The sequence below is a fragment of the Bubalus bubalis genome, chromosome 6, assembly GCF_019923935.1.
Source record: "Bubalus bubalis isolate 160015118507 breed Murrah chromosome 6, NDDB_SH_1, whole genome shotgun sequence".
In the NCBI taxonomy this organism is placed as follows: domain Eukaryota; kingdom Metazoa; phylum Chordata; class Mammalia; order Artiodactyla; family Bovidae; genus Bubalus; species Bubalus bubalis.
In genome coordinates this window covers 116,774,632-116,795,663 of record NC_059162.1, presented here as the reverse complement: position 1 = coordinate 116,795,663, position 21,032 = coordinate 116,774,632, and the positions used below count along the sequence as shown (strand labels likewise).

Below are 21,032 nucleotides of genomic sequence, written 5' to 3'. Positions count from 1 at the left end.
TAAATCACTATGGGGAAAAAAGACGAAAAAGAATATATAGGTAAAACAGAATCACCTTGCCATACAGCAGAAATTTAATACAATGCTATTAATCAACTATACCTCAATAAAATTAAAAAATTGTTTTTGAAATTCTAATGGCATCTATTAACCAACGGCACTTGTGTGTCTGACCGAGGGAGGCAAACTGTGGCATTTTTAAATCAGATTTCCCAGGTTTTAATCAAATTTTCTCTGCAAAGCCTGAGGTCCTTAGTAGTCACCAGACACAGGAGGGCAGGCCACACCACACAGGAACTGGGCCAGGTTGCTCAAGTCCTCGGGCTCCTCTGTCCTGGGAGCGCTGTGCTGGCGGGGGTGGGGTGGGGGAAGACTCCACAAGGTCACTCCCCTGCTGACACCCAATGCCCATTTAATGGTACCGAGATCGAAGGGCCCGGACGCAGTTCCCGTCTTTGGGTAGCAGCTGCAGTGTTGCAGCTCGAGGCATCGCAGCTGCGGTGCAGGCGCTCAGCACGAGGTCACTTTGCAGGATTAGCGTGGGATGGAAGGGGGCTTCCCTTGACTCAAAAGAGAAAGGGGTGCTTTGCTTTTAAAGGAGGCACTTCAAATAATTTCTTACTTAGCTTAATTCCTCTTAACCTTTATTTTCTAAAACAAGAACTTCTGCCAAAGAACTTTGTGAATAACACGCTGCTCATATGATTCAGCAGGGGCTGGCCAAAAAGTTCGTTTGGGAGCGCCCGGGAAAACTGGGATGAACTTTCTGGCCAGCCTAATATATATTTAATTCAGTTCTGCCCATAATTAAGGATAGAATATATTATAATCTGGAGGATAGATATGTACACACATACTATGTAACTCACTTACCTTGATTTTGTAGAAATTTTCCCTATGTGTTCTTGGTGAGAGTAACTTTCTCTTATTTTGTGAGACAAATGGTAAAATGATTTCCACCATGGAAACCAAAGGGAGTCCCCCTGTCAGGTTCAAGGTCATCTTTCCCGAGTCCAGTGGTTCAGGTAGAGGGAACAGCCACAGGCTGCCAAAAACACTTAACTACCAGCGGAGGAGGGTGCAGTGTGGATACTCAGTCAAAGGCGGAGAAACCAGGATGGGGCAACACAACAGTGTGGAGAATTCTTCTTACAGCCCTTTTAAGACCTTAATATAAAAAGACTGGGGGCTGGAGGAGAAGCAAGGGAAGCCGACAAAGGAACGAGCCACCATCCTGCTGGTGGCTGGGGAACGCAGCCCCCCCCCCAGGAACTGATGAAGCCGCTACACTAACCCCTGAACGTCCCTGCCCGTGGGTTCCCGAAGCACAGGGAAGGGGCTCCCGGTGTCCTGCACTCAGGATGTGCAAGGAGTTACTGCATGAACAGCAACATTCTAAACAGACATCAGCCCCAGGCAGTCCGAACAATCAATCCATCACTTAAAATCTCTGACTCAGGGAACTGCCTGGGGGTCCGGTGGCTGGGACTCAGCACTCTCACCGGCGGGGCCTGAGTTCATCCCTGGTTGGGGAACTGAGGTCCCATAAACTGCGGGGCGGCCGATAAATAATAATGAATAAAATTAAATCTAAAATAAATAAATAAAATCCCTAACCTAAAAACCGAGGTGGCCTCCAATGCGTACACTTTATGTCCGTCTAGTGCCAGCTCTTGGTGTCAGGGTGATTCCTAAAGCCCAGGTGACATGTCTCAGACAGGTGACAAAGGCCCACAAAACAATGAGGTCTATGCCTTCTCTCCACCTCCTAGTCCAAATACTTCTCCCTGAAGCCTCTCCTGAAAATGCCTCTTTGAATGTACTTTAACAACTACTCTGGGTCAGGTCCAGTCCCCAGAGTTTGTTTACAAAAGAATATGAGTCAGGCTCCCACCCTCGCCCTTAACCAACCTCATGGCAGGGGAGGGGCTGCAGGTGACCCCAGCCTTCAGCAGTTTCAACTCAACTGCAGAGTTCAAATAACTAACTTGAGAATTCAGGAGGCTCTATTTCCATTTTTTAAAATGGTAAATGGGATTCTAGGTGGGAGAGGCACTGAGAAAATGTCAAACCCATGCTTCTCCAAGTAAATCAAAAGAAAAGCCCCCAAATTAAAATACTAAATTAATTCTAGAGGCAAAATATCATAAAAGCTAGAACTTACCTACAATCGCATTTGTATTTCCAACAAGGAGGGAGGGTATGGTTGATCTACTTTCAAATATTTGTTTAGTCTTTGTCTGCATATAAATGCAGGACAAGTGATGCCCAAGAAACGTGGCTGCTGCCCTACTGTGGGCTCACTTCCCAGCATCCCTGCTGGCCTGGGGGGTGGCCTTTCTCTCAGGGACATCACGCCCTCCTTGGCGGCTTTCAGCTTTCCACCACTGGGACCCAGGTATGACTCCCAGGCTTGAGTTTCTAGTGACCTCCAACCTGCTTTCGCAGCCACACGCAAGAGGTTTCCTCCTCAAGCTCAGACCTGTCCACGCCCCTCCCCTGAGTTCACTCAGAGCAGCTGACCCTGCAGACGGCGGGAAGGGGCGAGAGTGAGAGTGTGGGACTCACCCCCACAGGGAATGTGACGTTGGGAACCTGGCAGAAACTGCAGTTTCACAAGAGGCTGGAAATCCAGTTTTATCTGAAGCCTGACGAGTTTTAAAACACTGGTTCAACTTAGAAAATGTGACTATGTGAACCAGACCAGACTCTGTACGAAAATCAGCTGTGAGAAGGCATCTGGTCCCCTCTCCAACACAATGCTCAAATCTTCCCAACAGAGAGAGCCCTCCGGGGGCGCCTGGCATGGCTGCTCCCCAGACCCCCAGAGGCCGAGGCCCACAGGAGAAGGCGGAGCCCTTGGAAAGGGACTCCTTCACCCACTGCGTGAGCTTTAAGGTCAGGGGAAAGCCCACCCCTCAAGCTACGAGTGAGAGAGCCCTCATGCCGCCCACGTGGCTTCTGGCTCCGGCTCGAGGTGGTGAAAGAAAGAAGCAAACAGCATTAACGGGTGTGTAAACACAACGCTGTCCACTTCCCAGGAGGGCCATTTCCCCCACTGGCCATTTCATCCGGCGTTTATTCTGTTCCCTGTATCACTTAACGGGGCTTCAGGTCTCATGAAACCTATTACAAAGTGTAAAAACTGCAAGGGAAGTATTTTTAAACGGGACTGTTTGGATAGCCTCAAAAAATAATAATCTGTTCTTTCCCGTTTTAATTCCGAGGATGGGAACTGTGGCTCCACAGTTGGAAGCAGCATCTCCTGGTTCCTTTAGGCCGGGAGGCTGGTCCAGTGTGATCCACTCGGGCAAGCGCGCTGTGCGGATCCGACGGGTCGAGTGTCCAGGACGCCGCGCTTGGCCTGACCGGGACCAGAATCACAGGAGGGACAGGGCCTGGAAGGGACCCTCCCGGGGGCCCGCTGACCAGCCCAGCCTTACCTCCTTCTGCTGCCGCTCCAGCTCCTTCATCCTGATCTCTCGGGCCTCTGCGCGGGCCGCACGCTTCGCCGCCAACCTGGCCTCTGCCTGCAACAGACCCAGAGACTGTGTTAGGAGATGGACCAGTGGCTCCTTTCCAGGCTCCGGTCAACCATGATGCTCTGGTTCGGAGGTTACCAAACACACAGTAACACAGACCCGTACGTGTTAAAGAGGGCCCAGGAATCACAATGCTTTCAGCAGTCAGGATTGCTCCCTCTGCTAAAGGCCAAGCGGGCGCTGTTCTGAGGGCTTCACACACATTAAGCTGTGGGCTCATCATAGCAGCCTTGTTGCAACGATCATGTTACCACACCCAGTTAACAAGTGAGAGACCTAGGGCACAGAGAGGGCAACGCGCCCAAGGTCACACAGCCCATCAAGTGGCAGGACTGGGCGGTCTGCATTCCTCTGGAGGGATGACAGAGTAATGCAGGAACAGGGCATCAGAGCTGGACAAGACCCCGGGGTCACCGGTTCAAGTGCTCCCCTTACAGAGCAGGGAGCAGAGACCTGGAGAGGCCGCCAGACCCATCCAAGGTCACGGGGCTGGGACTCTGCCCCTGCTTCCCAGAACTCCGGTCTGGTCACCCCTCGCTGTTCCCTGCTGCCTCCAGGCTCAGCAGTGGAGCCTGGGCAAGCCCCACCTTCTCTCAAAGCATCTCAGACCAGAGCTGAGTGGCTCCAGCTGTTTAGAAAGGTTACATTAAAACAAAACCTGCCTCCATTTAACTACTAGTCAACTTGCAGCTGATTTCGCACGCACGCAGTATTCTATTTAAAAGCTTTCTAAAATGCTTGACCAAGACTAACCAATGCCGTGGGACCTGGCGCTTGAACCCTGTTTCCTGTTCTACAAATCTCGAGCTTATGCACTGCTGCAGGTGATAAAGCCGCCCAGTGAGCTAAATGGTGCAGAGGTGCCAGGATCCAGGTTTCCTGCTGTTAAAACAAATCCGTTTTCCTTTCCACTTAAATTTTTATGGGAATTCACTTGTAATGCTTCCAACAGTTCTGACCCAGCTTTCACTGTTCCTTAGATCATCCTAAAATGAGGCCACTGAGACAGCCAGCATGCTTCTGGTGTGGTCACTGTGTCTGGCTAGCTGTGAGGCGGCCTGAGTCTTCTTGTCCAATTTTGAGGGCGGGGCACCCTGTACCCCAGACTCCCATCAGGATGGTGGGTCCTGATGTCTACGACGCCCCTCACTTCCACCCTATAATTATACTGCATGTGTGTGTGTGTTAGTCACTCAGTTCTGTCCGACTCTTTGCGACCCCATGGACTGCAGCCTGCCAGGCTCCTATGTCCATGGAGTCTCCAGGCAAGAATACTGGAGTGGACTGCCATTTCCTTCTCCAAATTATATTGCATAGCGCTACAAATTCATCTTCTTTCTAAATTCTAATCCAAGTTGAAAACTGGCCTTAGTTGGCCTGCCGCAGTTCGGCTGGCTAATGTCTTTACAAGGAATTTATTCTATAACCTGCTTTGTTCATGTGGTTTCTTGATCAACCAACCCAAGCCCAAGTCCTTCAAATCAATGGTGTCAAGAATCAAGCTCCATCAGAACTTTGATACCTCATTGCCATTTTCAGCTTTCTAAACCATGTTACACTGTGTGATGAGCCAAACTGGAGAGCCGGGGTGTTGTGCGGTGGGGGGAAGGATGGGGGGAGGTCCAACAGACTGAACCCTGGCCACGTGGAGTCCCGACAGCCCCGTGGATGGGCCAGCAAGAGATCTGCACTCACGCTGAGTGCAGTGGCCTCCATAGCCCTGCCTGGGGAGCCGTGGGCTCCAGATCTGTTGGCTCAGGGTCCACGCCAGTGGGGAACCAGGCAGTCAGAGTCCATCAGCTTGGGAGGAGGGCGGTTGGGAAAAGGAGAAAGAAAGCCAAGGAGGAAGAGAAGGGGGATGAGGAGTGAGGATGTAAGAAAGAGCCCAGGGGCTGGAGAAGGAGGGGCTGCTGGTGGGGGACAGCGAGAGAGGTGAGCGGCGGGCAGGACTCCAGGCGGTCCCTGAGATGCCCGTCACCAGTGTACACGCTGCACACACGCCTTGCCCCTGAGTGTGGGCAGAGCGCCGTCCGACGGGTGTCACCCTGGGGCTGGGTTACACCACGCTGCAGAGACAATTGCCCCAGTGAGCAAGGTCCCCTCAACTGCTGACTTGAGTTCTGGGTGGGCCTGACCTCACCAGGGGAGGCCTGGAAAGGTGGGTCTAGAGATCAGAGTCTCCTGCCCATGAGGGGCCATGCGACAAGGAGTGTGGGGGCCTCTGAGAGCTGAGCGTGGCCCCAGCAGATGGGAATGTGGCACCCCGGTCCCACACCAGCAGGACGAGACCACCACCAACACCCGTGGGAGCTGGGCTCAGGACCCTACGCTCCAGAAAGGATGCGGCCCGGCCGACACCCTGACTGCAGCCTGTTTGAGACCCTGAGCAGAGGACCCGGGAGGCTGCGGCCAGACTCCTGACCCTTGGAATCTGTGAGCTGATAAACGTGTGCTGTTCCAAGCTGCCATGTTTGTGGGCACTGGTTACACAGCAGTGGAGAACTGGCCCAAGTGGGTGAGGGCTGGATGACTCCTGCTCACACAGCGTGGGAGCCTTTGTGATCCAAGGGAGCCCGAGCCCTCGGTCGCCTGGCTCCTCCCTGGCCTGTCTGTCCTGCCCGGCTCGGGACAGGAGCAATGATCCTCAAAGGGACCTGTCTGAGCAGGTAGCCCCCGCCTCCTGGGGTGACCTCCCCATCAGACTGGCAGGTCTCCCAAATCATGGCCCATCATCAGACCCCAGCTACTCTGGTGGGTCACCCTCCCCCCAGGAAAGGGCCCGCCCCCTCTCTGGTCCTTACGTCCATCCAGCCTGTCTGTCCCGTCCATGATCTGAGGGACCTGGGCCTGTGTTGCTAAAGGGACCACATGGATGAACCAAGTCCTAGGACAAACTCCCTGCTAGGATACAAGCTAATCAACCTTGCGGACACATCAACATGGCCACGCTTCACCTTAGATCAGAAGGCGGGAGGGAAGGAGAGGATTCAGCACGGTTTCAAATGCTTGCAGTCACCACCATACGAAGTCCCTTCATCTCATGGATTCTGACATGACTCATACGTGGAGAACAGACTCTCACGACACAGGAAGTAGAAACAACCATGCTTGTCTCTGGGACTCTGGCTAGAAGCTGACAGATACACGAGCCAACGTTTCAAGTGGCACAGAACCTACGCACAGCTAACTTCACCAGCACAAAACTAGTACCAGCAGAACAACCCCGACGCGGCCTGAGATGCCGGAAAGAAAACCACACAGATCCCCGATAACACAGTGCATCCTGAAACACTGATGTTGCCAAGAACAGGAAACGGACACAGAGCATCCCAAATACCCATCCTTCAAGACAGCCTCAGAGGAAATCTTCGGTAAGAGCAAGTTATCCAGTGAACTAAAAAGTACCAAATAGTGATGGTCCACCCTGGTGACCTGCAGGCATGAGGTCACTCACCCAGCGTTTCCAGGGGGGCCCAGCCCTGCCCTCTAGCTGGCGACCATTGGGTAGCAGTTCTGAGGGTCGATGTGCCCCCAGCCAGAGCCTCCATGGGGCAGGACAAATCCACTGCAGACTGACACTTTGTAAAATATCAACTCACACACCGGGGGTCACAGCCACGTCGGACTGTTCAAGTTTCCTAACGCACTTTCACTTTCTGCCCTGTGGCTGCAGGATCCTTGCCACCACCAGCCCAGGTCATGCAGCACTGCTGAGCCAGCCAGGGAAGGCTGGGGTCCAGTCTCATGGGTGCACACAAAGCAATGGGGGGCTGTGGACAAGTGACGAGTGCTACAGTGGGTGAGAAAAAAAATGTGTTGGACTGCTCTGGAGGAGAACACAACCCACTTGGGGATCAGGAGCCATGAGCCCACCCTGAGGAGCAAAGAGAAAGCCAGGACGAGGGGGCGGGTGGCGAGGTGCCAGGATAGGGCCCGGCGGGGGGGGGGGGTGGTCCCCAAGGGCCCAGGCATCCCCCGCAGCTGCAGCCCTGGTGTCTGGAACCTTATCTCCAGGAAGGAATGCGGAAGCACTGACAGGTTTGAAGGAGGAAGAACACAGTGGGGTCTGACTTCTGCTTTAGAAACACGGCTCTGGATGAGGGTGGGGAGCGGGGGTGGGAGGAGGGGCCTGAGACCCAGGAGGCGAGGAGGGGACGCTTCCGGTCAGGGAGCCTGTGAGCATGAACCACGTGCCAAGGATGACTCCGAGCAGAGATGGAAGAGGATTCCGGAAGGAGGTCAGGAGCCCGAGGCCCCAAGGAGGCCCCCGAGGCCCCAGGAAGCTGAGAGCCATGGACGAGAGCCCAGACCCAGGCCCACGCAGCACGCCCACCCAGACTCACACGGTCTGCTGATGCCCCTGGCCTTGAAGATGGCTTATTTCTCCACCTTGATCCTCTGCCCACCCAGCTCCCAGCCTCACAGGAGATGATGACCAAGGGGAAGGATGGAGAGGGGCTGACAGACCCACGGAATTCAGAGCACAAGCTACTACCTTCGCAGGGCCTTGGAACAAAGGCACGCACACACTGCGATAATGCAAACGGACAGCCCACGAGGACCCACTGAGCCGCACCAGGAGCTCTGCTCAGTGTGGAGGCAGCCTGGACGGGAGGGGAGTGTGGAGGGGCAGGGACACGTGTACGTGCGTGGCTGCGTCCCGGCCTGGCCACCTGGGGCTACCAGAACATCTTTCATCGGCTATGCTCATCGGCTATGACGTGAGGTCACTCAGTCGTGTCCGGCTCTTTGAGACCCCACGGACCGTAGCCTATGAGGCTCCTCCATCCATGGGATTTTCCAAGCAAGCATACTGGAATGGGTTGCTATTTCCCTCCCCAGGGGATCTTCCTGACTCAGCGATGGAACCCAGGTCTCCCGCGCTGCGGGCAAACGCTTCACCGTCTGAGCCACTAGGGAAGCCGTCAGCTATATTCCAACACAAAATAAAAATTTAAACACACACACACATAGAGAAGCAATCAAACAAAAACCTTAAAAAATGAGCCTGCACAGGCTTCCTCTCCCACCGCCGTCCCCAGCTGCCAGTGGTAGTCCTTTCGTACTCACTGGAGGTCAAGGTCCGCGGGTCTCCCCGGTCACTGAGCCCCAGGCCTGCTGGCTGTGATGCCAGGGCACTGCAGGGCTGAGGTCCACCTCCCCCGCCCCCTCCAGAGCTTGGCCGTCGGGCCCCACCGGTCCTGCGGCTCCTCCCTCAGTCCACTGTCCCTGGAAGGGGCTCTGGACCCCAGACCCTCCTTCCTTTGCCCAAGATCATCTCTGTCGAGATACAAAGGAGACACTCAGGGCCTCACGCAAGCTGACAGCTGCGGGGGCTGGTGGTGGGATGGGGGAAGGGTCTTGCTCCCCAGCAGCAGCAGCAGCAGGGGCAGCCCCCTGCCCCCCGGGGCTTGTTAAAGATGCAGAATGCCCAGCTCCACCCAAGACCGCTGAGTCAGAGCCTCGGGCGTGGCGCGTCTGGGCTGCAACATGCCCCGGGTGCTGGCTGCTCCTCCAGGGCGACAACCTCTGCTTTCTGTTATTCCATCTCCGCTTGGGTATGTTTGACGTTTTTCATAACAAAGAGCAAACATTTTTGAAGGAAGGAAGGAAAGGGTGGGGGAAGGGAGCAGAGGCTGAGAGGGAGAGAGAGAAGGAAGGAAGGAAGTGAAGGAGCCTTGAAACCAAAACCAAGCTCCCTGCTGTGAGAAGGTGGCCTTGGTTCTGCCACTAAACACCCCTGCAGTGTTGCCCCACCCCCCACCTGAGCCCCCCTGCCTGTCCCGCTGAGACTCCAGGACCAGGGAGGTGGGGGGGGAGGAGCTGACCCGGCCAGGCTTCCTCTGACGAGATCCAGGCTCCCTGGCTTTCTCAGGACAGTCCAGGGCTGGAGGGGAACGAGAGCCAGAGGCCCAGCCCCTCCCAGGAGACACGGCTCCCCCATCCCCGGGTCCCACCTGACCTGGAACCCCACAAACAGAGCCTTACGGATGCTGGGCTTTAAAGCAAGGCAGCCTTTGACAATGGAGATGGTTGGGGTGAGAAAGTTTCTTTTATCGCCCCAGTAGCCTCAAAATAATCCTCAAAAGCTGAACCCCTGATTTCAAAGTTCCACTTTCAACATTTTATTGGCGATAAACAAGATAACACTCTGACACTGAGGCGACCCGTGTGGTCTGAGAGACGCTAAAAATACACAGAGCAGCACAAGTCTGAGTTCCGGGAACTTCTGAACAAAGGGTTAATTAAAAACAGCCGGGCCCACCCAGTCAGAGCCTGGGATGCCAGCCCTGCAGTGCCACCCATGGTCTGGGATGGAGGTTCAGAGACCTCCGGCCAGCAGCCCGGCCACAAGGCCACACGGGCTGGCTGGAGAGACAGACAGCCAAAGTGTTGCTGATACGGTCAGAGTAAAGGGACAAAGTAGGTGATTAAGCAGTTAATTTCACTAGGGGAGTGTAAGTAGAAAAACTATGGGAGACCCTTGTAAGTTAATGACACTCAGGAAAGCAGGTTTGCTTAACCGCAAAACCAAGCAGGCTTGCCTAACAACAAAATCACCCAACAGAAGCCTGAGACATGTGCCCAAACAATGAAACAATGTTGGCATGAGACCCACATCCTGCCCAGTGAGCTCAGCAAGCTGATGATCCCTAGGGTATGCTCAGGCTTCACAGGTGGTAAAGAACATGCCTGCCAGTGCAGGAGATGCAAGAGATGTGGGTTCAACCCCTGGGTTGGGAAGATCCCCTGGAGAAGGGATAGGCTACCCACTCCAGTATTCTTGGGCTTCCCTGGTGGCTCAGATGGTATAGAATCTGCCTGCAATGTGGGAAACCTGGGTTTGATCCCTGGTTGGGAAGATCCCCTGGAGGAGGGCATGGCAACTCACTCCAGTATTTTTGCCTGGAGAAGCCCATGGACTGAGGAGCCTGGAGGGCTACAGTCCATAGGGTCCCACAGTCAGACACGACTGAAGTGACTTAGCACACATGCATGCAGGACATGCTCTCTGCACACACATTAAAAAACAATAATTTGTGAACCTGGTTTGACCAAGTAGGGACCAGAAAACTCTGCTCAACCTGGAGGAGAAGCTGATAAGGGAGGCATGATGTCTGCTCAAAAAAGACAAAGATAGTCTCCTTTTCCCACTTTTTGTTTGATTATAAAACTGTAGCCCAGTAAGTTTTCATTAAGTCGTGTGGTACCACCTTGCCTGCCCGCTTGTAAGCTCACAAGCATCCTATTCTAATAAATCACTTCTTTTTTTTTTTTTAATTGAAGGTTAGTAACTTTACAGTATTGCATTGGTTTCTACCGAATAACAAATCACTTCTTATCTATAACTTTTTCTCTCACTGAATTCTTTCTGTGCTGAAACAGAAAGGTCTATGGTACCTGAGCTCTTTGGAGCCCCAGAAATGACACCCAGTGGTTTCAATGCTTCTCTGTCTGAAATGCCCTTGAGGCAGGCGCAGACCCAGACCGGGCCGGAGAAAGGCTGGCAGGCTATGTGAAGATGTCACCAGCAAAAGCAGGAGTTACTTTGGTGACGGGTCTCTATGCCAAGGGCTCGATGGGCTCTGGTTCTAGATCGGACCACAGAGCAAAAGTGGGTTCTACCAGGGTGAGCCACGGGAGGCAGTGGATAAACAGTCAGACGCACCCCTGTTCTATCAGGGACCCCGACAGGCCTCCTGCTCAGAGCATCAGGAATCCCAGCTGTAATAAAACTGCTCCAAGGACATCAGCTGCTCCTCTCTTCAGGGAACTCAGGGACAGCCCAGCCTGGCCTGGGGACTGAGCAAAACTAAAGCAGAAGTGATTCACCAGGGCAGGAGGAGAAAGTGGCGAGGTGTGCCCTGCCTCTTAGCTCAGCCCCTGCACAGCTTCCTTCCTCCCCCCACCTCCTGTCTGTGGTGGGGGTTTCGTAAGCAGGAAGGGGAGACCCTGCCCAAGGGTGGAGTGACCACACACCACCCCAGTACCCTGCACCCCAATTACAGTGGTGTCTGGGGGGCTCTAAGAGCTCTAATACTCTTCGTAGCCTTTTGTGGCTTCTACCAATTCAACCCCACGTCTTTAAAAAATAGAAATGTGGTAAACGCCGGTGGAACCCAAGTCCTGCCTGCTTGGAGAGGACAGACGTGCCTGGAGGCAGACTCAATATTTTTCTGAAAAGCCCCACATGAAGTCCAGAGTCCTGACTCTGCACACTTTCTTCTGAGCTCCAAAGCTTTGCTGGGATTCAAGCAAAGTGTGGAATTCTATATCCCCACATCCCTTATCCCATGTCACAGAAAAAGCTCCTCCTCTGTTCTTAGATTCTCCTGGGGCTCCAGAATTCTACATGGAAAGGGGCAGGGATTTATGAGCCATAACTCTGGTGTGACTCTTGGGAAATGAGCTTGGCGGCTTTGTCATCTCCTCCCTCTCCGCAGAGAAGCCCTGGGGCCTGGAAAGGGGTGTCGCTGCTGGAAGCAGCTCCCACCCCGCCCCGCAGAGCCCAGGAGACTTATGTCTTGGCTGACGTGTGGATCAGTGACCCCAAAGCTCTGTGATGGGAGAGTTTTCTTCCAGCCACGGGACATGTTACCACGGTATTTATCACCTCTTGGGAAAAGTTAAAGGACTAAAGCGCACGCACGCTTTAATGTAAGAGGAGTACCAAGGGGTTGAAGCCTGAAGTGGGACAAAGAACCGGTTTTGTTTAGAAAGAAGCAGGGGCCCTCCCTCCATCCACATGTGACTGGTCCCTGGAATGAGGAAAGAACAGGTGACCAAGTTCGCAGACTCACCGGAGCACACACAGGGCCCCAGGCTGAAGGGACTTACAACGCTGCACTCCACGCAGAGACACCGTGAGGCTCTAACCCAGAAGCCCTTCCCTGACCTGCCTTTAAAAAAAAAAAAATTTGTAGAATTGATTGTGTCAGTTTCCGGTGTACAGCAAAGTGATTCAGCTATTTTTCACACTCTATGCTATTATATTAACAGCTTACTACAAGATATTGAATACAATTCCCTGTGCTGTAGAGTATAGCCTTGGTGTGTGTCTATCTTATATACGGTACTTTGGATCTGTTAGTCCCTAGCTCCTCATTTGTCCTGCCTCCCTGCCTTTCCCTTTGGTAACCAGAAGTTCATCTTGAGGTCTGTGAGTCTGTTTCTGTTTTGCGTACAAATTCTTTTGTATTTTTTAGATTCCACACATAAGTGGATATGTCTAGGAGTGGGATTGCTGGCTCACATGGCAACTCTATTTTCAGTTTCTAAAGGTACCTCCACATGGCTCTCCACAGTGGCTGCCCCAATTTACCTTCCTCCCAACAGTGTAGGAGGGTTTCCTTTTCTCCACACCCCATTCAGCATTTATTATTTGTAGACATTTTAATGATGGCCATTCTGACTGGTGGGAGGTGATACCCCACTGGGCTTTTAATTTGCATTTCTCCAATAATTAGTAATGCTGAACATCTTTCCATCTGCCTGCTGGCCATCTGTATGTCTCCTTTGGAGAATGTCTATTTAGGTCTTGTCTATGTTTTGATTGGGTCGTTTGTTTTATTGAGATTGAGTTGTATGTAGAAGCTGTTTGTACATTTTGGATATTAACTGTTTGCTGGTCAGATCCTTTGCAAATATTTTCTCCCAGTCTTTTCCTTTTGTTTATGGTTTTGTTTGCTATACAAAAGTTTTTGAATTTAATTAGGTCCCATTTTATTTTTGCTTTTATTTCTTTTGCTTTGGGAGACTGATCTAAGAAAATATTGCTATAACTTATGTCAGAGAATGTTTTGCCTATGTTCTCTTCTAGGGGTTTTATGGTGTCACGTGTTATATTTAGGTCTTTAGACTATTTTGAGTTTATGTTTTATATGGTGTGAGGGAGTGTTCTAATTTCACTGATTTACATGCAGCGGTCCAGTATTCACAACACCACCTGTAGAGACTGCTTTGCCATTTTACATTCTCGCCTCCTTTGCTGAAGTTGGACCAGAGGTTTGTGGGTTTATTTCTGGGCTCTCTGTTCTGGTGATCTACGTCGTTGTTCAGCTGCTAAGATGTGCCTGATTCCGTGCAATCCCATGGACTGCAGCACCCTGGGCTTCCCTGTCTTCACTGTCTCCCGGAGCTTGCTCAAACTCATGTCCGTCGAGTGGGTGATGCCATCCAACCATCTCATCCTCTGCCGTCCCCTTCTCCTTTTGCTTTCAATCTTTCCCAGCATCAGGGTCTTTTCCAGTGGGTCAGCTCTTCGCACCAGGTGGCCAAAGTACTGGAGCTTCAGCTTCAGCATCAGTCCTTCCAATGAATATTCAGGACTGATTTCCTTTAGGATTGACTGGTTTGATCTCCTTGCCATGCAAAGGACTCTCAAGAGTCTTCTCCAACACCACAGTTGGAAAGCATCAGTTTTTCAGCACTCAGCCTTCTTTATGGTTCAACTCTCACATCCCTACGTGACTACTGGAAAAACCATAGCTTTGACTATATGGACCTTTGTCAGCAAAAGCATGGGATATCTTTCCATTTCTTTGAATTATCTTCAGTTTCCTTCAGTTCAGTCAGTTCAGTTGCTCAGTTGTGTCTGACACTTTGTGATCCCGTGGATTTCCTCAATTTCCTTAATCAACATTTAATAATTTTCAGCATACAGCTCTTTTACCACCATGGTTAAGTTTAGTCCTAGGTTTTTTTTTTTTTGATGTGATTTTAAACAGGATTTTTTTTAAAGGTTATTTTCCTGATATTTTCTTATTAAAGAAATGCAACAGGTTCAGGTTTCTAACCTTGTATCCTGCTGTCTTGCTGAATTCATTTATTAGTGCTAACAGGCTTTACGTGGTGACTTCAGGGTTCTCTGTATAGGGCATCATCTTATGTCCAAACAGTAGCAGCTTTGCCTCTTCTCTTCCAGTTTGGATGCCTTGTATTTCTTATTTACCTACTTTTATTTTGGTTGTGCTGGGTCCTCACTGCGGCCTGTGTGTTCTTTGTTGCTCTCTAGCTGTGGCGCATGGGCTTAGCTGCTGAGTGGTATGTGGGACCTTTGTTCCCCGATCAGGGATCAAATCCATGTCCTGTGCATTGGAAGGCAGATTCTTAACCATTGAACCACCAGGTAAGTTCTGTATTTTTTTTCTCGTCTGATTGCTATGACTAGGACTTCCAATATTATGTTGAATAGAAGTAATGAGGGTGGGCAACTGTGTCTTATTCCTGAATTTAGCAGGAAGGCTTTCAGCTTTTTACCATTGAGTATTATGTTGAATGTGGGTTTATCATAAATGGCTTTTATTACACTGAGATATGTTCCCTCTATAACCATTCTGGTGACAGTTTTTACCATAAACGAAGGCTGAATTTTGTCAAATGCTTTTTCCACATCTACTGAAGTGATCACATGGTCTCCATCTTTCCTTTTGTTGATGCGGTATATCACGTCGATCGATTTGCTGATGTGGAACTGTCCTTGTGACCCTGGAATGAATCCCACGGGACTGTGTGCATGACCCTTTCTATGAAGTGTTGTATGTGCTTTGCTAATATTTTGCATCTACATCCACGAGCAACACTGGCCTGTACCTTTCGTTTTTTTGTAGTGTCTGTGTCTGGTTTTGGCATCGGGGTGTTGGTGGCTTCACAGGATGAGTCTGGGAGTGTGCCCCCTTCTTTAGTTTTTGGAATGGTTTAAGAAGGATACATATAAGTTCTTCCTTGTATGTTTGGTAGAATTCCCGAGTGAAGTTGTCTAGTCCCAGACTTCTGTGTGCAGGGAGGTTCTTTTTTTTTTTTCTCCCTAAATTTCAGATTCTATTTAACGTCTAGTGATCAGTCTGTTCAAATTGGTTGTTTCATCCTGACTGAGTTTTGGCAGGCTGTGTTTCTAGAAACGTGCCCATTTCTCCTAGGTTGTCCAATTTATTGGCATGCGGCTGTCCATAGTATTCCCCATGATTCTTTGTATTTCTGGGGTCTCAGTTGTTATTTCTGCTCTTTCATTTCTTCTTCGATTTGGGTCCTCTCCCTTTTATTCCTTGGGGAGCCTGCCTAGAGGTTTGCTAATTTTCCTCATCCTTTCAAAACACCAGGTCTTGGTTTCATTGATCTTTTCTGATTTTTTAATCTCTATTTTATTTATGTACGCTCTGATCTTTTTTATGTTGCTGAGTTGACTTGGCTACAGGAACTGACAACAGCCACCAACTTTTGTTTTCTACATAGACCCCCAACTCCTCATATGCAGTAGATTCTAAAAATAGCGTGCTAGTCAAAGAAACCAAGTAGATGGGGCCATGTGTTCTCCCGCACAGGCAGGAACAGGAGAGGGAACATCAGGCTGGCAGCCCAGAATCAGTGGCCACCCGGGTCTCTGTATGTGTGTCCACTGTCCTCCCTGCGCCCCTCAGCTGCCACGGGCATTGGACTCCAGTCTCGAAATTTCACCTTTCCAACCCCCTCAATCATGGTAAGTCCCTCCACAAGGGGGCCTGCCTTTGCAGCCACAACTGTATGATCGCCAGGGAGGAGAAGGCACTTTGGGATGACGCTGTCAGGGAGTGTGTGCCAGCTCGCAGAGGGCATTTAGGAATGCTGGGAGGAGGGGCAGGTGTTGGGAAGTCACAGTGACTGGAGCAGAGACTGATGGCATTTGGGGGCAGGGCATGGCATGCCAACCATCCTGTCCTCAGGCAGGCCTGTACAATGAGGAGCTTTCCCACCAGATCTAAAACCCACATTCATAACTTTCAGACCTACAAACTGATCTCGACTCACATGTAAATTCAAAATGTTATGGGTACTTTCAACATACATCGAATATTCCAGGAATGCAATCTGCATGGAAATCAGGAAAGATTATACACGGCTTTGTTCAGAACCTTCCCAAGAGTTAGTCACAATATTCACAGTCTGTTCCTGCACTTTACTTTCATTTGATTTCTTTTTAATGTTACGGTGCAAACATTATATTGACTTGAAATTATGTGTGAAGGTAGCTTCTACCACCTAGGAATTTCATTTCCGGTTTAGTAACAAGGATATTAAAAACCTGTTATAAAAAGGGACATTGGGTCTGACATGACTGGGAATCACTTTTTTAAAACTCTGGGGTGCAATGGGGGCGCTGAACCCCTCTATTGCATGTCCACGCTTGTTGAAACAGCCTGACCACCGGTTCAGGGCACAGGTCTGGGGGCCAGTGCTGAAGCCGCAGAATAAACAAGTTATCAACTTCACTTGATGATATGGAGGACATACCGTTAAGGACTAATCAGGCTAAACTTTAATCGGTTATTTAAAACACTATGTTTCCATCAAAATCAAATCAGATGAGTTATGGACTATAAAACAGCAGCCTTCAAAGAAGGCTTGACCTCACAAGGCCACCCGTGTCTGTGCCCAGAGGTCGAGTCCTGGTTCCGCATCCTCTGGTCTCGGGGGACCAGGCGTAGAAACCACCTCTCCTGGTGGTGGTGTTCTCAGCAGGGTCCAGGGTTTCCAAAGACCAAGACGGTCCTGAGAGGGGTCTCAAGCCCAAGCTGTGAGTGCTGGCTCTGCCACTCGCCCATTGTGCCAACTTGGACAAATCACGTCACTTTGGAAACCCAGTGACATGATCTCGGGGAGCTTGCTTTGCCTCTGAAATGTTTGGTCTACAAAGGGGTGAATTATCTGTTACACTGAGACTGTCCACAGAGTTCTCTTTCCCCATTTTGCTACTGGAAATCTCCTGACTTTTCTTCTCAGAGAAACACACCAAAAGAACAAACATTTTAATCACGAACAAAAGTGTTCATGTTACTTTACGGAGAGCAGACTAATATCAATTACCTATTCAAACTTCACAAAACAATCTTCAGCTTAGCAGCGACCCGCACTCAAGCTGATGAACAAAAACACTGCATACTTAGGGCTTCCCTAGTGGCTCAGTGGTAAAGAATCCGCCCGCCAGTGCAGGAGACACGGGTTCGATCCCTGGTCTAGGACGATCCCAAATGCCACGGAGCATCTAAGCCCGGTGCCGCAACCACCGAGCCTGTGTTCCAGAGTCTGAAAACCGCACCCGCTGAGCCCAGAGGCCGCACGACTGAGGCACGAGCACCTAGAGCCCGTGCTCTGCAACAAGAGAAGCCACCGAAATGAGAAGCCTGTGCACCACAACAGAGAGCAGCCGCCGCTCGCTGCAACTAGAGAAAGCCTGTGTGCAGCAATGAAGGCCCGGCACAGCCAAAAATAAAACCGAATGAATAAAAACTAAAAAATAAAAACAAAACAGGGCACAGTATTTTCCGTGCAAAAAGTTCTCCTCTTGGTGTTAATACATCTTAAACGTTTTTCTGAGATGAGGGATGTTCATACTTCCTTCATGGTCTCAGCATATTGGAGCTACAAGCAAGCAATAGTCGCAAATAACCTCATGTGTGACTGACAAGTGACAGGTGGGAGCAGCCTGGCCTCACCTGAGCAGCGCTCCCTGTGACAGGTTCCCTCCAGGCAATCCATCTGGGCTCCATGGCCTTCGCTTCACCTGCTCCGCTCGGGTTCTTCCTTGTAAACCGCATACTTTTCTTGCTGTTTAGTCACTAAGCTGTATTTGACTCTTTGTGACCCTCCATGGACTCCAGCCCAGGCTCCTCTGTCCATGGGACTCTCCAGGCAAGAATACTGGAGTGGGTTGCCATGTCCTTCTCCGGGAGATCTTCCTGACCCAGGGACGGAACCTGTCTCTCCGGCACTGCAGGCGGATTCTTTACCAATGAGCCATCTGGGAAGCCGCCCCACCCCCCACGCCTTTAAGATGACACAAAACACTGACACTGGTCCTTCTCAAAAAAAAGACTTGACGCTCCAGTAGCCCCATGCTTTCCCACGCAGGCAGCACACAGCTACTGACACCCTTTCCTCTGCCCAGGTGATCCTCCTGGAACCAGCCAGAAAAGGGCCAGGAGCCCTCAAACATTCTCAGCAGGCTCGTCTGTTTGGATGGTGGGGAGGAGCTTTACAACACTTGGGAATGAGGCTGGTACCCAGCAGTTCCCACTACGGGCTGACCCAAGTGACAGCTAAAACGTGGTTACGGTATGAACTACAGAAAAATTAAAATGCTGGCAGCTATGTGGTTTCTATTCATGTCCTTATTTAGAAAAAAATAGCCCATTGAGTGTTCTTTTGTCTGAAAAACTACCAGAAATAGAAAGGAAATGTTAATCAAATCAAGACTTCAGTTGCAAGGACGTGGTCCTAAGAGGCTGCCTTAGCAGAAAGACGTCCTTCGGCCCGAGCCTGGGGCTAAGACAGGCTGACACCAGCAAGGATGCTCTCCCGCCGCCTCGCCAGACCTTGCCTGAGCAGGCTGGACGGGGGTGGCAGCGACCATCATCAGCTCTGAGCCATCCTGCCTGGGGCTCAACGGGCCCCGCGGCCTGTGGCTGTGCAGTCTTGGGAAAGTCCCCTGAACCTTCGGAGCCCATCTTCTCTTTATGTGTAAGTGGAGATAACCTAACTGCCCCTGAGATATGCCAGGGCAAGGGAAGACTTCTACAGGAAACCCTGAAGATCGCTGACACAGCAGGGGTTTGGGAAACGCTACCAACTGTGTCTACCTACACAGTGTCTCTGTCCCAGCAGCGTGAACTCAGCTCAGAGGAAGTTTACAAGACAGGGGAGAAGACCAGCATGCTGAAACACCCACCAGGAGTAAGTGTGCTGGGGAGATAGCCCACCTACACCAAAAGCCCACTCCTGTTTCTCTCCCCCCAGCGAGAATTCCACCCCCACCGGCCAGAGATAAAACAGACCTGAGGATCAGAAACCATGTTGCTCTGATAAGCTCTAGGACACAAACACATAAATGAAACATTTTAGTTAAAAGGAAAATTAAATCTTTATAGTAATTTAAACTACAAAGTAGCTCTCCTTCAGAGTCCAGACCAAAGTATTTACACAGGTTTTAAAGTTGTCAGCTTATAGCCTGAAGGAGAAAACCACTTGAAACTCCGGCCCTTCACTAAACAAAAACATCAGTCTCAGAAAGGGGATTTAAGAAGTGGACCACCATCAAATGCACAGGAATTCTGAATCACTGAATCTTGGATGTAGTCAAGACAGTGCTTTGTTTAAATTATAAGTTCATTTACTTTTTCTAGATAGTCTGAACAGTAAAAGTTCTGGTAAATCCAATCCACGAAAATATGGAAATAACCTGCTTTAAAACACACACACACACACACACACGAGTGTGCGTGCGCTAAAACTGGGGTGCCCCAGAGTAAAAGCAGTGAAGTAACAAAAATTCCTCTCTCTCCGACCCATGTCTAACATACAGTGAGATATAGCAGCCTTCCTGCTCTAACAGGTTAGTAACCTGAACCCTGTGGCCAATGGGGCTCCGAGGTCAAAACTTTTTAAGTATGATCAGATACTCTGCAAACACTGGCATATGAGTAATCAACCAGTCATAAACATTTCCTTTGCTGAGTCACACAGCCTGATTTTTCAAGGATAAGAATTTCCTCCTGAACATTGCCTTTTGAGGAGCAAACATATCACACCAACATGCAACCTTGTAATTCTGTAGAAACTAGATAAGAACCTCACTGTTAATCAGGTAATACTCGGATCAACTTTGTCTGAAAACACTTGAGCCGCTATAAATAACGCAATTTCCTGTGCTCAGTGTAAGTGGCAGCGTAGACTGCAGGATCTGAAGAAGAAAAAAAAGGGTGCAAATGAGGCTTCCGCTCCGTTGACATAAGTTCAGGCTGAACAGAAACTAATTCTTAAAGAAAAGGGGAAATTGAGTCTCCATCTTTGCCCTAGTGGGACACTTTTACTACTAAGAGAAAAGACCTAACTTACTGCTTTTATATCTTAAGTGCTTGGGGCAATGATGCACCTAACACAAACCAGGGTTCCAACACCCAGTCTCAGGCTGAGCCTATCAGGGCCAGGCACCCGAGCGCTGCGTGTTTCTACTCGCCAGGGCCAGCGGACCCGGGCACAGGCACCTACAATGAGAGGAGACTTAGGGGGTCCACGTTCCCCCGACAGCCTCTCTCAGGATGGGGCTGGGTGTTTGCGAGGACTCTGTGCTGCTCAGTACGTGGGAAGCAGCCAGCTGACACAACCGGCGTGCACACGGGGAAGTTGCCCAAGTTAAGGAAACATGGTTTCCACACTGTCCACTCCTGCAAGGAGCCTGGACTTCCTGCTCGGATCCTGCTTTTTGCTTTGAGGTGGAGCTAGACAAATCCATGTCCTCCTGCCAATCCCAGCTCTGGCCTCACACCCATGGGGCCCCAGCCCTCCTCCTCCTCCACTGGGGACCCCTGTTCCTGGAACACAGGGTCACTTAGCGCTGAACACAGGCCGGCACAAACCAGTCTGAAATGCCCACCCTTCTCTGGCTGGAATACTAATGCCCAGGGTGGCCGCTGGGTAAGTCCTTCGGACATGGCCCACCCAACACCCCACTCCACCCCA

At 50.6% G+C, this 21,032-nt stretch overlaps 1 protein-coding gene across 50 annotated transcripts in view; it reads right to left on the bottom strand.

The window, feature by feature from the left end:
* The window catches only part of LRRFIP1 (LRR binding FLII interacting protein 1), a 161,590-nt gene that overhangs the window by 68,446 nt on the left and 72,112 nt on the right, over positions 1–21,032 (bottom strand). For all 50 annotated transcript variants that reach the window (XM_025289251.3, XM_025289253.3, XM_025289254.3 and 47 more), the window contains exon 2: positions 3,444–3,530. In XM_025289251.3, coding sequence (XP_025145036.3) covers positions 3,444–3,530 — 87 coding nt within the window. The remainder of the gene's footprint in view (positions 1–3,443; positions 3,531–21,032) is intronic.